This window comes from Nerophis ophidion, linkage group LG29, assembly GCF_033978795.1.
Source record: "Nerophis ophidion isolate RoL-2023_Sa linkage group LG29, RoL_Noph_v1.0, whole genome shotgun sequence".
In the NCBI taxonomy this organism is placed as follows: Eukaryota; Metazoa; Chordata; class Actinopteri; order Syngnathiformes; family Syngnathidae; genus Nerophis; species Nerophis ophidion.
The window spans coordinates 14,874,623-14,892,122 of NC_084639.1; the positions used below are offsets into that span (position 1 = coordinate 14,874,623).

Consider the following 17,500-nt stretch of genomic DNA (forward strand, 5'->3'; position numbering starts at 1 on the left):
AATTTGGACATCTGTGTTGCCGAATCTTTTGTAATTTGTTCAATTAATAATGGAGACTATAAAGAAGAATATTGTTGGTGGAAAGCGGTGGATTGCAGCTGTCTTTAGCACCGAAACACATCCGGTGTTTCTTTGTTTGTTGTGAAGCTTTAACAGAGCGGTCAAGCGAACATGTTTCTCTACGTCAACCAGCAAGTTTTTGAATGGGAAAATTGTGATATTAAGTCGGCTCTTACCGGACACTTCAGTGGATTATGGGACCTCCTCCTGCATCTCAAAAAGGCAGTTGTGATCTTGGCTCCTCGGCTTCTCTCAGAGACACTGGCGTTCACCGCAGCCATCCGACTTTCAGGTATGACTTTACAATCTCACTAAAACACTATTAAAACAATAAGCAGATAAGGGATCTTCCAGAATTATCCTAGTACATGTGTCTAATTACATCTGAAACGCTACCACTGCTGCCGCCTGAAATTGTCGTCTTTTCTTTTTTTGTGCTTCACTCTAACTTTCCTCATCCACGAATCTTTCATCCTCGCTCAAATTAATGGGGAAATTGTCGCTTTCTCGGTCCGAATAGCTCTTGCTGCTTGAGGCTATGATTATAAACAATGTGAGGAGCCCTACAACCTGCACATCGTCTGCTACTTCCGGTAAAGGCAAGGCTTTTTTATTAGCGACCAAAAGTTGCAAAATTTATCGTGGATGTTCTCACTAAATCCTTTCAGCAAAAATATGGCAATATCGCCAAATGATCAAGTATGACACATAGAATGGACCTGCTATCCCGGTTTAAATAAGAAAATCTCATTTCAGTAGGCCTTTAACATACCAGGCACCTTCTCCGTTGGTTATTTTTGCCTCATATAACATACAGTTATTCAGCCTGTTGTTCACTATTCTTTATTTATTTTAAATTGCCTTTCAAATGTCTTCTTGGTGTTGGATTTTATCAAATAAATTTCCCCCAAAAATGCGACTTATACTGTAGTGCGACTTATATATGTTTTTTTTCCTTCTTTATTATGCATTTTCGGCCAGTGCGACTTATAGTCCGAAAAATACGGTACCCTTTTTCTGCAGAATAAACACATGTAAAAATCAGAGCCTTTTCAGTGGAACCACCTTCCATTATCTGTTATGTCTTCCCAGTCTCTCAGACAATGATATAGTCGCAGTGGACAATGTTTTCTTGTGTTATCATATTTTTACTCCCTGCCGTTCAACTCCAGTTAGACAGAATATCTTAGTTGTTTTTTTTCTTGTTTCATCCTCTTCTATTTAGTTGTTGCATTTTAGTATTTTACGTGATATATTCTGCACTATTTTAAAGATATACTTTTCTATCGTATTTTATTCATCCTTCCATGTTAACATGTAAACGTGACACCATGTGCCCTTTTTCGTAAGTTTGTCCAGCACTTTGGCCAGCTGGGCCTCTTTTTAAATGTGCTATGTAAATACATCAACTGACTGAACCTGTATATTGTAGCCCGGAAGAGTTAGGGCTGCATGGGATTCTGGGTATTTGTTCTGTTGTGTTTATGTTGTGTTACGGTGCGGATGTTCTCCCAAAATGTGTTTGTCATTCTTGTTTGGTGTGGGTTCACAGTGTGGCACATATTTGTAACATTGTTAAAGTTGTTTATACGGCCACCCTAAGTGTGACCTGTATGGCTGTTGATCAAATACGTCTTGCAGTCGCTTACTGCGTCGACAGAAGCCAAATACAAAATGTGGCTGGGCTGGCACGCTGTTTGTACAGGTTGAAGAGGCCTCCACGGTGCCCCCTTAATGTTGTTGTTTGGGTGAAATTCGGGGAGAATGATTACCACTGGAGGGGCACTGTAAGTTGGGAGTATTCCGGAAAAATTAAGGGTATACAAGTATGACGCTGTAAAGCCCCATTCATATAAAATTTTCATATTAAGGTGAGGGCCACAAAATAACGTTTCAATTGGCCCGCGGGCCGCGTGTTTGAGACCCCTGGTTTAGTTGTATTTGTGGAAGACTTATGACAGTTTTGTTGTATTTTTGGAAGATTTAGGACAGTTTAGTTGTTTTTGTAGAATATTTATGACAGTTTAGTTGCATTTATGGAAGATTTATGACAGTTTAGTTGTATTTGTAGAATATTAATGACAGCTTTGTTGAATTTGTAGAGGTTTTATGATATTTTTGTTGTATTTGTGGAAGATTTATGGTAGTTTAGTTGTATTTGTAGAATATTTATGACACTTTAGTTGTATTTGCAGAAGATTTATGACAGTTTAGTTGTATTTGTACAATATTAATGATAACTTAGTTGAATTCGTAGAGGTTTTATGATATTTTTGTTGTATTTGTAGAAGATTTATGACAGTTTAGTTGTATTTGTGGAAGATTTTTGACATTTTAGTTGTATTTGTAAAATATTTATGATAGTTTAGTTGTATTTGTCAAAGATTTATGACAGTTTAGTTGTAGTTGTAGAATATTTATGACTGTTTAGATGTATTTGTGGAAGATTTATGACAGTTTAGTTGTATTTGTAGAAGACTTATGACAGTTTAGTTGTATTAGTGGAAGATTTATGACAGTTTATTGGTATTTGTAGAATATTAATGACAGCCTAGTTGAATTTGTAGAGGTTTTATGATATTTTTGTTGTATTTGTACAATATTTATGGCAGTTTAGTTGTATTTGTAGAAGATTTATGACAGTTTAGTTGTATTTGTAGAAGATTTATGACGGTTTAGTTGTATTTGTAGAAGATTTATGACAGTTTAGTTGTATTAGTGGAAGATTTATGACAGTTTATTGGTATTTGTAGAATATTAATGACAGCCTAGTTGAATTTGTAGAGGTTTTATGATATTTTTGTTGTATTTGTACAATATTTATGGCAGTTTAGTTGTATTTGTAGAAGATTTATGACAGTTTAGTCGTATTTGTAGAAGATTTATGACAGTTTAGTTGTATTTGTAGAAGATTTATGACGGTTTAGTTGTATTTGTAGAAGATTTATGACAGTTTAGTTGTATTAGTGGAAGATTTATGACAGTTTATTGGTATTTGTAGAATATTAATGACAGCCTAGTTGAATTTGTAGAGGTTTTATGATATTTTTGTTGTATTTGTACAATATTTATGGCAGTTTAGTTGTATTTGTAGAAGATTTATGACAGTTTAGTCGTATTTGTAGAAGATTTATGACAGTTTAGTTGTATTTGTAGAATATTAATGACAGCTTAGTTGAATTTGTAGAGGTTTTATGATATTTTTGTTGTATTTGTAGAAGATTTATGACAGTTTAGTTGTATTTGTAGAAGAGTTATAATAGTTTAGTCGTATTTGTAGAATATTTATGACTGTTTAGATGTATTTGTGGAAGATTTATGACAGTTTAGTTGTATTTGTAGAATATTTATGACAGTTAGTTGTATTTGTAGAATATTAATGACAGCTTAGTTGAATTTGTAGAGGTTTTATGATATTTTTGTTGTATTTGTGGAAGATTTATGATAGTTTAGTTGTATTTGTAGAAGATTTATGACAGTTTAGTTGTATTTGTAGAAGATTTATGACGGTTTAGTCGTATTTGTAGAATATTTATGACTGTTTAGATGTATTTGTGGAAGATTTATGACAGTTTAGTTGTATTTGTAGAATATTTATGACAGTTAGTTGTATTTGTAGAAGATTTATGACAGTTTAGTTGTATTTTTGGAAGATTTAGGACAGTTTAGTTGTTTTTGTAGAATATTTATGACAGTTTAGTTGCATTTATGGAAGATTTATGACAGTTTAGTTGTATTTGTAGAATATTAATGACACTTTAGTTGAATTTGTAGAGGTTTTATGATATTTTTGTTGTATTTGTAGAAGATTTATGACAGTTTAGTTGTAGTTGTGGCTTCACGGTGGCAGAGGGGTTAGTGCGTCTGCCTCACAATACGAAGGTCCTGCAGTCCTGGGTTCAAATCCAGGCTCGGGATATTTCTGTGTGGAGTTTGCATGTTCTCCCCGTGAATGCGTGGGTTCCCTCCGGGTACTCCGGCTTCCTCCCACTTCCAAAGACATGCACCTGGGGATAGGTTGATTGGCAACACTAAATTGGCCCTAGTGTGTGAATGTGAGTGTGAATGTTGTCTGTCTATCTGTGTTGGCCCTGTGATGAGGTGGCGACTTGTCCAGGGTGTACCCTGCCTTCCGCCCGATTGTAGCTGAGATAGGCGCCAGCGCCCCCCGCAACCCAAAAGGGAATAAGCGGTAGAAAATGGATGGATGGATAGATGTAGTTGTAGAATATTTATGACTGTTTAGATGTATTTGTGGAAGATTTATGACAGTTTAGTTGTGTTTGTAGAATATTAATGACAGCTTAGTTGAATTTGTAGAGGTTTTATGATATTTTTGTTGTATCTGTAGAAGATTTATGACAGTTTAGTTGTATTTGTAAAAGATTTATCATAGTTTAGTTGTATTTGTGGAAGATTTATGTTAGTTTAGTTGTATTTGTAAAAGATTTATGACAGTTTAGTTGTAGTTGTAGAATATTTATGACTGTTTAAATGAATTTGTAGAGGTTTTATGATATTTTTGTTGTATTTGTGGAATATTTATGACAGTTTAGTTGTATTTGTAGAAGATTTATGACAGTTTAGAGTTATTTGTGGAAGATTTATGACATTTTAGTTGTATTTGTAGATTTATGATAGTCTAGTTGTATTTGTGGCAGAGCAGGATGTTGGTGGTTCATGAAGAGCCGCTGCCTTCAACCAAAGTCCATTAAGTAAAGCTGTTGGGTTTTGTCGCGGTTGTCGCTCAGCATTGGTGGTGGTCCACGTGCTTCCTGTGGGAGGCGCTCTTCCTGCTCAGGAAACACGTGAGCACTAATGGGATAGTCCTGGTGTCTGGGAAGTGTCCACACACCACAGTGTGTCTTATTGCTTCTGACACACACTCCCACGCAGCAACATTACAAGGCAATGCTCTTAAATAATAAAAGGCAATAAAAGGCAATTTGTTCCTGCCTTTAAGTGCATTAAAAAGCAACTTCATGCTTGGTGAGCGCTCCGCAACCCCAACAGTTCTTGATCAGACTAAGTGCAGACTAGAAGGTGCGGGTACCGATTCTGATGAAGCCGTCCTCCGTGCGGTGGTACTGATGGCTCCTCTCCTTCCCGTCCGCCAGGACTTCTTTGTCTGCCTGAATGTTCTACAAGACAGCACACGTCAAAGTGGAGCGTCTGCAGAGATCTGCTGAGTCGCTGCACAAACTCACATCGAAAGGGAGAACTTCTACGGACGTGTTGAAGAGTTTGTCTCCCGGGTGTTCGATGTTCCCGCTGCGGAAAAAGTACCTGAAGAGAGACGCTTTGGTTAGAAAGGTGACTTTAGTCTCCTGGCATTAAACACTCAACACGCCCTTGTTCCGCCACAGGAACTTCCCCACTTGTAAATAAAGTTCCCCAAAAAGTACTCAGGTACATTTAGTTCTTCAGGAACCTTTTGGCATTCCTCGTAGCTAGGTGGGATTTTTCCAAGCAACCAGGAACCTTTTCAGGAGCATTAATTTTATGTCTTGTTATTTACGGATAAACACTAACATTTATTATTGGTATAGACTTAGACAAACTTTAATGATCCACAAGGGAAATTGTTCCACACAGTTGCTCAGTTACAATGATGGAAGGATGGAAAGGACAATGCAGGTATAAATAGACTAAATGTAGCGATATAATATATAGTATTTATATACGCAATATTTACATAATATATGTACAGGATATTATATATACGGCTATATTACATTATATTATATCGAAATCATATATATATATATACAATATATAACAATTACCAAGTACAATTTTACAGTATATGTGACAGCTGCAGCATAAAATAGACAGTAAATCTATAAATAACTATATTGTTATTTACAGATAAACACTGAAATGTATTATTGATGTATTGTTATTTACATACAAACACTGACATTTATTATTGATATATTGTTATTTACAAATAAACACTGCCATTTATTATTGATATATTGTTATTTACAAATAAACACTGACATTTATTATTGATATGTTGTTTTTTACAGATAAACACTGACATTTATTATTAGTTTGTTGTTATTTATAAACACTGACATTTATTATTGATATGTTGTTTTTTACAGATAAACACTGACATTTATTATTAATTTGTTGTTATTTACAGATAAACTCTGACCTTTATTATTGAATAATTGTTATTTACAGATAAAAACTGACATTTATTATTGATATGTTGTTATTTACTGATAAACACTGACATTTATTATTGATATGTTGTTATTTACAGATAAACACTGACATTTATTATTGATATGTTGTTATTTACAGATAAACACTGACATTTATTATTGATGTGTTGTTATTTAAAGATAAACATTGACATTTATTAGAGATCAATTGTTATTTACAGATAAACACTGACATTTATTATTGATATATTGTTATTTACAGATAACACTGACATTTATTATTGATATGTTGTTATTTACAGATAAACATTGACATTTATTAGAGATCAATTATTATTTACAGATAAACACTGACATTTATTATTGGTATATTATTTACAGATAAACACTGATATTTATTATTGATATGTTGTTATTTACAGATAAACATTGACATTTATTATTGGTATATTATTTACAGATAAACACTGATATTTATTATTGATATGTTATTTACAGATAAACACTGACATTTATTATAGATATGTTGTTATTTACAGATAAACACTGACATTTATTGTTTATGTAGTATTTACAGATAGACCCTGACATTTATTATTGATATATTGTTATTTACAGATAAACACTGGCATTCATTATTTATATGTTGTTATATACAGATAAACAATGACATTTATTGTTGATATGTTGTTATTTACAGATAAACACTGACATTTATTATTGATATATTGTTATTTACAGATAAACACTGACATTTATTATTGTATATTGTTTTTTTTACAGATAAACACTGACATTTATTATTGATCTATTGTTATTTACAGATAAACACTGACATTTATATTTATATATTCGCTAGAGCACTAAGCGCAAGCTGTTAATTGGGGCAGCATCTGCTATCGGAGAAATAGGGTATTAATTGCTGGCCGACAACTAGAGCACCTAATGCTACCTGGCAACTAGAAGGCTAATCGCGAGCTGGCAAATAAAATGTTAATCTTTACCTGACAACGAGAGCGCTAGTTGCTAGCTGGCAACTAAAACATTAATCGCCATTTTACAATAAGAGCACAGTTTGCTAGCTGGCAACTAAAACGTTAATTTCTAACTGGCTACTAGAGTGATAATCGCGAGCTGGCAACGAGTACACCAATTGCTGAGAACGAGGGCATAAATTGCTAGCTGCCAACTGGAGCACACATCACAAGCTGACAACTAAACCGCTACTCGCTAGCTGGCAACAGGATGGCTAATTGCTAGCTGGTAACTAAAACATGACTCGCTAGATGACAATGAGAGCGCTAATTGCTAGCTGACTACTAAAACGTTAATTGCTAGCTGGCGAACTACAGCGCTAATCGCTAGCAGGAAATTAGAGCACCATTTGCTATCGGGTATTAATCGCTGGCTGGTAACTAGAAGGCTAATCGGGAGCTGGCAAATAAAATGTTAATCGCTACCTGACAACGAGAGAGCTAATTGCCCGCTGGCAACTAAAACGTTAATTGCTAACTGGCAAATAGAGTACAAAATCACTAGCTGGCAACTACAGGTATTTTTGCTAGCTGGCAACTAAAACATTAATGGCTAACTGGCAACTAGAGTGTTAATCGCTAGCTGTCAACGAGTACACCAATTGCTGAGAACGAGGGCATAAATTGCTAGCTGCCAACTGGAACACACATCACAAGCTGACAACTAAACCGCTACTCGCTAGCTGGCAAACAGAGTACAAATTGCGAGCTGGTAACTAAAATATTAATTGCTAGCTGACAACGGGAGCGCTAATTGCTACCTGACGACTAAACCGTTAATTGTTAGCTGACAACCACAGCACTAATCGCTAACAGGCAATTAGGGCACCATTTGCTATCAGGCATTAATCGCTGGCTGGCAACTAGAGCACATATTGCTACCTGGCAACTGGAAGGCTAATCGCGAGCTGGCAAATAAAATGTTAATTGCTCGCTGACAGTGAGAGCACTAATTGCTCGCAGGCAACTAAAACGTTAATTGCTAACTGGCAAATAGAGTAAAAATCACTAGCTGGCAACTAAAACATTAATCGCCATATTATAATAAGAACACTATTTGCTAGCTGGCAACTAAAACGTTAATGGCTAACTGGCAACTAGAGTGCTAATTGCTAGCTGGCAACGAGTACACCAATTTCTAAAAACTAGGGCGGCAATTGGAGCATATATTGCGAGCTGACAACTAAAGCGCTACTTGCTAGCTGGCAAACAGAGTACAAATTGCTAGCTGGCAACAGGAGAGCTAATCGCTAGCTGGTAATTAAAACGTGAATCGTTAACTGACAACGGGAACGCTAATTACTAACTGACGACTAAAATGTTAATTGCTAGCTGGCAACCACAGCACTAATCGCTAACAGGCAATTAGGGCACCATTTGCTATCAGGCATTAATCGCTGGCTGGCAACTAGAGCACATAATGCTACATGGCAACTAGAAGGCTAATCGCGAGCTGTCAAATAAAATGTTAATTGCTAGCTGACAACGAGAGCACTAATTGCTCGCAGGCAACTAAAACGGTCATTGCTAACTGGCAAATAGAGTACAAATCGCTAGCTGGCAACTACAGGTCTAGTTGCTAGCTGGCAACTAAAACTTTAATTGCCATCTGACAACAAAAGCACTAATTGCTAGCTGGCAACGAACACACCAGTTGCTGAGAACTAGGGCATAAATCGCTAGCTGGCAACTAGAGCACATACTGCGAGCTGACAACTAAAGCGCTACTCGCTAGCTGGCAAACAGAGTACAAATTGCTAGCTGGCAAAAAGATGAATAATTGCTAGCTGGTAACTAAAACATGAATCGCTAGCTGACAAATCGAGCGCTAATCGCTAGCAGGCTATTAGGGCACCATTTGCTATTGGGCATTAATCGCTGGCTGGCAACCAGAGCAGATATTGCTACATGGCAACTAGAAGGCTAATCGCGAGCTGGTAAATAAAATGTTAATTGCTAACTGACAACGAGAGCACTAATTCCTCGCTGGCAACTAAAATGCTCATTGCTAACTGGCAAATAGAGTACAAATCACTTGCTGGCAAATACAGGGCTAAGTGCTAGCTGGCAAGTAAAACATTAATCGCCATCTTACAATAAGAGCACTATTTGCTATCTGGCAACTAAAACGTTAATCACTAGCTGGCAACTAGAGCGCTAATCGCCATCTGACAGTGAGAGCACTATTTGCTAGCTGGTATCTAAAATGTTAACGACTAGCTGGCCACTAGAGCGCTAATTGGCATTTTGTGGTTAACATTTTAGATCGCCATCTAAAATGTTAACCACTAGCTGGCCACTAGAGCGCTAATCGCCATTTTAATTACCAGCTAGCTGGTAATTAAAATATTAATCACTAGCTGGCAACTAAAGCGCTAATCGCTAGCTGGCAACAGGCGCACCAATTGCTGAGAACTAGGGCATAAATCGCACGCCGGCAACTGGAGCATATATTTCGAGCTGACAACTAAAGCGCTACTCGCTAGCTGGCAAACAGAGTACAAATTACTAGCTGGCAAAAGGATGGCTAATTGCTAGCTGGTAATTAAAACATTAATTGCTAGCTGACAACGGGAGCGCTAATTGCTATCTGACGACTAAAACGTTAATTGCTAGCTGGCAACTAAAGCGCTAATCGCTAGCAGGCTATTAGGGAACCATTTGCTATCAGGCATTAATCGCTGGCTGGCAATTAGAGCACATATTGCTACCTGGCAACTAGAAGGCTAATCGTGAGCTGGCAAATAAAATGTTAATTGCTAGCTGACAGTGAGAGCACTAACTGCTCGCTGGCAACTAAAACGTTAATTGCTAACTGGCAAATAGAGTACAAATCACTAGCTGGCAACTACAGGTCTAGTTGCTAGCTGGCAACTAAAACATTAATCACCATCTTACAATAAGAGCACTATTTGCTAGCTGGCAACTAAAATGTTAATCACTAGCTGGCAACTAGAGCGCTAATCGCCATCTGACAATGTGACCACTATTTGCTAGCTGGTAATTAAAATGTTAATCACTAGCTGGCAACTAGAGCGCTAATCGCTCTGGTAACAGGCGCAGCAATTGCTGAGAACTAGGGCATAAATCGCACGCCGGCAACTGGAGCATATATTTCAAGCTGACAACTAAAGCGCTACTCGCTAGCTGGCAAACAGAGTACAAATTACTAGCTGGCAAAAGGATGGCTAATTGCTAGCTGGTAATTAAAACATTAATTGCTAGCTGACAACGGGAGCGCTAATTGCTAGCTGACGACTAAAACGTTAATTGCTAGCCGGCAACTAGAGCGCTAATCGCTAGCAGGCTATTAGGGAACCATTTGTTACCGGGCATTAATCGCTGGCTGGCAACTAGAGCACATATTGCTACCTGGCAACTAGAAGGCTAATTGCGAGCTGGCAAATAAAATGTTAATTGCTAGCTGACAGTGAGAGCACTAACTGCTCGCTGGCAACTAAAACGTTAATTGCTAACTGGCAAATAGAGTACAAATCACTAGCTGGCAACTACAGGGCTAAGTGCTAGCTGGCAACTAAAACGTTAATGGCTAACTGGCAACTAGAGTGCTAATCGCTAGCTGGCAATGAGTACACCAATTGCTGAGAACGAGGGCATAAATTGCTAGCTGGCAACTAGAGCCCATTTTGTGAGCTGACAACTAAAGCGCTACTCGCTAACTGGCAAACAGAGTACAAATTGCTAGCTGGAAACAGGAGAGCTAATCGCTAGCTGCTAACTAAAACGTGAATCCCTAGCTGACAACGGTAGTGCTAATTGCTAGCTGACAACTAAAACGTTAATGGCTCGCTGGCATTTAGCGCAGTGTTTGCTATCATTGGACATCACCCGGACTATAAACACATGCCCAAGCCGAGGGTCTCTAGAACTGGTTTTGTTGGCGGGGTACCGACCTCTCGATGCGCACGGGTGTGAAGAAGCGGATGCGTACAAAGTCCCCGGCCACGGGGGTGAAGGCCCAGAAGAAGTCCTCTCCAAGGTAGGCCTTGTCCAGCGTGAAGTGCTGGTAGGTCTTCAGACTGGTGGTCACCTCGGCCAAGGGGTTGGCGTGGCCCTTATGGAGGGTCTGCTTGCCAAAGTCCTTGTCCTGGACCAAAGGGACGTCATGTGACTCCCGCTCGCAATCCACTCACCTGGGAGCCTCACCTTGAGTTTCTGGATTTTCCCGGCCAGGGAGGAGTGTGTGCCCACATGCTGGAACAGGGACGGCTTGAAGCGGATCCTCATGTTGGCTTTTTGTCTGTCGCAGTGTTTCTGAGGACCAGAAGACCGTTGAGGACCGGACTTCTGAGCGCTGGGCGGAGGAAACTCACCGCGTCCTTCTCGGGGTTGCAGACTTTGACCCACATGATGTGGTCCAGGAGCCAGTCTATGGGCTTGTCTTTGTAGAACATCAACATGAACTCCACGATGAGGGACAGGTCCGAAGACTTGAACATCTTACCTGCACAAATGGAAGGATGGATGATTTTATTGATCAGCAACATTAAGTAAGGACAGCAGGTCCATTCTATGTGTCATACTTGATCATTTCACGATATTGCCATATTTTTGCTGAAAGGATTTAGTAGAGAACATCGATAATAAAGTTCGCAACTTTTGGTCGCTAATAAAAAAGCCTTGCCTTACAATCATGGCCACCAGCAACGAGAGCGATTCGGACCGAGAAAGCGATGATTTCCCCATTAATTTGAGCGAGGATGAAAGATTCGTGGATGAGGAAAGTGAGAATGAAGGACTAGAAAAGCAGCGTGGCGCGGTTGGGAGAGGGGCCGTGCCAGCAACCTGAGGGTTCCTGGTTCAATCCCCACCTTCTACCAACCTCGTCACGTCCGTTGTGTCCTTGAGCAAGACACTTCACCCTTGCTCCTGATGGTTCGTGGTTAGGGCCTTGCATGGCAGCTCCCGCCATCAGTGTGTGAATGTGAGTGTGTATGTGTGAATGTGGAAGTAGTGTCAAAGCGCTTTGAGTACCTTGAAGGTAGAAAAGCTCTATACAAGTACAACCCATTTACCATTTAAGAGGGCAGTGGGAGCGATTCAGATAAGGAAGATGCTGTGAGAGACGCCGTGGTAGCCGTGGGGGTGGCAGGACCACTCGGCCAGGCCCAACCGCAACAAGGGATAGAGCCATACCGCTTTGAACCCGACGGTGACTGTCAGGAGGACGCTGCAGACATTGATGCTGGAGTACCACACGGCATAGATCGCCTTCAGAATACAGAATGGTAAAATGTTTTTTATTAATCCACATAATACACTGTACTTTGTGTGTGTGTGGTCCAATCCAACCGCGTTCGCTTGACATCTCAGTTCCATAGTAAAACTTGACTGTCATCTTTCGGGAATGTAAACAATGAAACACCGGCTGTTTGTGTTGCTAAAGCCGGCCGCAATACACCGCTTCCCACCTACAGCTTTCTTCTTTGATGTCTCCATTATTCATTGAACACATTGCAAAAGATTCAGCAACACAGATGTCCAGAGTACTGTGGAATTTTGCGATGAAAACAGACGACTTAATAGCGGGGAACGATGCTGGAACAAAATGTCCTCTACAATCCGTGATGTCACGCGCACGCTTCATCATACCGAGATGTTTCAGCAGGATATTTCGGCGCGAAATTTAAAATTGCAATTTAGTAAACTAAAAAGGCCGTATTGGCATGTGTTGCAATGTTAATATTTCATCATTGATATATAAACTATCAGACTGCGTGGTCGGTAGTAGTGGGTTTCAGTAGGCCTTTAAGTGCCAAACAAACACAAATAAAATAATTTGTGCTGATTTTTTTTTTCTAAACAAAATGAGGAAGTCAGGAAAAATGGTTACAAAGAGCACCATTTATTTTGGTTTGTGTAATTGTAAGTTGTTTTGTTCTTTGCTAATTTGTCCAGGGTGTACCCCGCCTTCCGCCCGATTGTAGCTGAGATAGGCGCCAGCGCCCCCGAAAGGGAATAAGCGGTAGAAAATGGATGGATGGATAATTAATTGTTGCTATTGTACATGGTTTTGTCTTTTATTAGTTTGATTCATGCAATTGTCATAAAATTTCTCATTTGTCATTTTTCTGGTTTTTGTAAATGTAAGTTATTTAATTTTTGTTAATTTAGTTTGTGTGATTACAAGTTGTTTTGTTATTTGCTTATTCACTGTTGTTTTTGTAAATCGTTTTGTCTTTTGTTAGTTTGGTTTGTGTAATTGTCAATTTGTTTTCTGCAATTGTAATGTGTTTCATGAAATGTGAAATTGTTTTGCCCTCGGTGGAGAAAGTTTGGACGCCCCTCGGTCATACTTGCCAACCTTGACAACTCCGATTTCGGGAGGTGGGGTGTGGGGAGTAGGGCGTGGTTAAGAGGGGTGGAGTATATTTACATCTACAATTCACCAACTCGAGTATTTCATATATATATATACATATATATGTATGAAATACTTGACTTTCAGTGAATTCTAGCTATATATTTATTTTATTATATATATAAATAAAATAAATAGTTGAATTTCAGACAGCACCTATCAAATACACAGTAATAAAAACACAGTTGTTCTATTAACTGTACTGTGCTTGCTGGTTATTAAAAAAAACAAACAACAACACTTACCTTTCACTATTTGAGTAACCTTTGTTCTGCCATTTGCGTACTGGCGAGAGTCACTTGCCGTCAGGTGCGCAACACTACGTAAATCGTTGGCCAATCAAAAAGCAACCCCTTAACGCTATAGCCAACATTCAGCAGGAGATGGCGACAGACAACATAGATCACTCTATTACAGACTTCCTTGTTCTTCTGCTTCGTCTCCTTGTGTGTGCAGTTTTTTTTATTAAAATCCGTAGATGTTGTAACGGGATTGGGCAGGCAAGCTGTTTATAGAGTGGGAAAGCGGACGTGAAAACCGGCTGTCCCCACTCAGGTCCGCATGGAGCTGGAGGGGGCGTGGAATCCAGCTCCACTGAATTTCGGGAGAAAATTTATTTCGGGAGGTTTTCGGGAGAGGCGCTGAATTTCGGGAGTCTCCCGGAAAATCCGGAAGGGTTGTCAAGTATGCCCTTGGTTAAAGACTGACGAGGACGTGCGGACAACCTGTCAATCAGAGGAAGAGGAAGAGACCCACCGATGAAGCCGAGCTGAGAAAATTCCAGAATCATCCACTCCTCCGAAGGCTGCTGCAGAGCAAAGTTCTTCATGGTGGTCAAGTAGTTGGGCCGCGCCACGATGTCGTCCTCCAGCTGGGACACGGGTCACCGTGGGTCAGTGTTGTTGCGCCACAGAGAGTTCAAATGTCCTACCTGGACGTAGTAGGTGCCCTTGGACTGAGCGTACATCATCAGGAAGCAGTAGTCCAGGTTCTGCTTGCTCCTCCACCTGGACAAGATGTGGTCATGTGACTAATCAATGTGTGCAATCACACTCTTTCTATGGCCCGCAGGTCTTTTTTTACGGCCTGCGGCACCTTTTAAATATACTTCAAAAAATAAAAAACATAAAAAAGTGGAACAACAGAGCAAACAGGTGAAATATAACAGGATAAAGTTGCAAGTTTGATTCTAAATTACACCATTTTTCATTATTACTTTATTTCTTTTTCTTTTGTCACTGCTGAAAAATTAATGTCATGAATCAAAATCTGTCAGGACTTGGGCGTGGATTGTTTTCCAGAGGCAAAGGAAAGTTGGCACGAGCAAGGCGTGAATGAAGGTACATCTTTTTATTTTAACACTGAGTAAAAACAGGAACCAACAAAAAGCGCGCACAATGGCGGCACAAAAGCTGGGCTATGAAACAAAAGACTAGCACAAAGGCAAATAACTATAAACATGAAACTAAAACTTGCACTGTGGCATAAATAACCAGAAAACTTACTGTGACAAGGAAAGGTGAACTAGACATGGATCATAGCATGGATAGCAAGTTGCGTAGCAGGTGATGTGGCCAGGACGAAGTAAAGAAACAGAATTGCTTAAATCAGTGGTCCCCACCAGGCCGATTGGTACCGGGCCGCAGAAGAATTTTTTATTGACATTTATTATTGATGTATTATTATTTACAGATAACAATTACATTTATTATTGATATTGTTATTTACAGATATACACTGACATTTATTATTGATATATTGTTATTTACAGATAAACAATTACATTTAGTATTGATATATTGTTATTTACAGATAAACACTGACATTTATTATTGATATATTGTTATTTGCAGCTAAACGGTCACATTAATATATTGTTATTTACAGATAAACACTGACATTTATTATTTATGTATTATTTACGGATAGACACTGACATTTATTATTGATATATTGTTATTTACAGATAAACACTGGCATTTATTATTTATATGTTGTTATATACAGATAAAAAATGACATTTATTGTTGATATGTTGTTATTTACAGATAAACACTGATATTTATTATTGATATGTTGTTATTTACAGATAAACACTGACATTTATTATTGATATATTGTTATTTACAGATAAACACTGACATTTATTATTGGTATATTGTTGTTTACAGATAAACAATGTCAATTATTCTTGATATATTGTTATTTACAGATAGACACTGACATTACTTATTGATATGTTATTTACAGATAAACACTGACATTTATTATTGATATGTTGTTATTTACAGATAAACACTGAGATTTATTATTTATGTATTATTTACAGATAGACACTGACATGTATTATTGATATATTGTTATTTACAGATAAACACTGGCATTTATTATTTATATGTTGTTATATACAGATAAAAAATGACATTTATTGTTGATATGTTGTTATTTACAGATAAACACTGATATTTATTATTGATATGTTGTTATTTACAGATAAACACTGACATTTATTATTGATATATTGTTATTTACAGATAAACACTGACATTTATTATTGGTATATTGTTGTTTACAGATAAACAATGTCAATTATTCTTGATATATTGTTATTTACAGATAGACACTGACATTACTTATTGATATGTTATTTACAGATAAACACTGACATTTATTATTGATATGTTCTTATTTACAGATAAACACTGAGATTTATTATTTATGTATTATTTACAGATAGACACTGACATGCATTATTGATATATTGTTATTTACAGATAAACACTGGCATTTATTATTTATATGTTGTTATATACAGATAAACAATGACATTTATTGTTGCTATGTTGTTATTTACAGATAAACACTGATATTTACTATTGATATGTTGTTATTTACAGATAAACACTGACATTTATTATTTATGTATTATTTACAGATAAACAATGACATTTATTGTTGATATCTTGTTATTTACAGATAAACACTGATATTTATTATTGATATATTGTTATTTACAGATAAACACTGACATTTATTATTGGTATGTTGTTATTTACAGATAAACACTGACATTTATTATTGATATATTGTTATTTACAGATAAACACTGACATTTATTATTGGTATATTGTTGTTTACAAGTAAACAATGTCAATTATTCTTGATATATTGTTATTTACAGATAGACACTGACATTACTTATTGATATGTTATTTACAGATAAACACTGACATTTATTATTGATATGTTGTTATTTTCAGATAAACACTGACATTTATTATTTATGTATTATTTACAGATAGACACTGACATGTATTATTGATATATTGTTATTTACAGATAAACACTGGCATTTATTATTTATATGTTGTTATATACAGATAAACAATGACATTTATTGTTGATATGTTGTTATATACAGATAAACACTGACATTTATTATTGATATGTTGTTATTTACAGATAAACACTGACATTTATTATTGGTATATTGTTGTTTGCAGATAAACAATGGCAATGATTATTGATATATTGTTATTTACAGATAAACACAGACATTTATTATTGATATTTTGTTATCTACAGATAAACACGGACATTTATTATTGATATTTTGTTATTTACAGATAAACACTGACATGTATGATTTTTTTGCTTATAAAAAAAAAAATAATAATAAAAATTATTTATTAAATCAACATAAAACACACAAGATACACTTACAATTGGTGCACCAACCCCCAAAAAACACTCTTTTTCATGACAAAAACCACCTGCCTTTTTCATGACAAAGAAAAAAAAAAAAAAGCGAAAAGATATCAAGCAGCTACAAAAAGGTTGGGGACCAC

The 17,500-nt window shown here is 37.1% G+C and overlaps 1 protein-coding gene across 1 annotated transcript in view; it reads right to left on the bottom strand.

Moving 5' to 3' along the window:
- mgat4b (alpha-1,3-mannosyl-glycoprotein 4-beta-N-acetylglucosaminyltransferase B) overlaps positions 1-17,500 on the bottom strand; it is a 93,860-nt gene that overhangs the window by 10,675 nt on the left and 65,685 nt on the right. The window contains exons 7-13 of the mRNA XM_061892027.1: positions 14,584-14,659; positions 14,409-14,523; positions 11,605-11,735; positions 11,438-11,545; positions 11,185-11,378; positions 5,268-5,346; positions 5,114-5,201 (exon numbers count right to left, since the gene is read on the bottom strand). Coding sequence (XP_061748011.1) covers positions 5,114-5,201; positions 5,268-5,346; positions 11,185-11,378; positions 11,438-11,545; positions 11,605-11,735; positions 14,409-14,523; positions 14,584-14,659 — 791 coding nt within the window. The remainder of the gene's footprint in view (positions 1-5,113; positions 5,202-5,267; positions 5,347-11,184; positions 11,379-11,437; positions 11,546-11,604; positions 11,736-14,408; positions 14,524-14,583; positions 14,660-17,500) is intronic.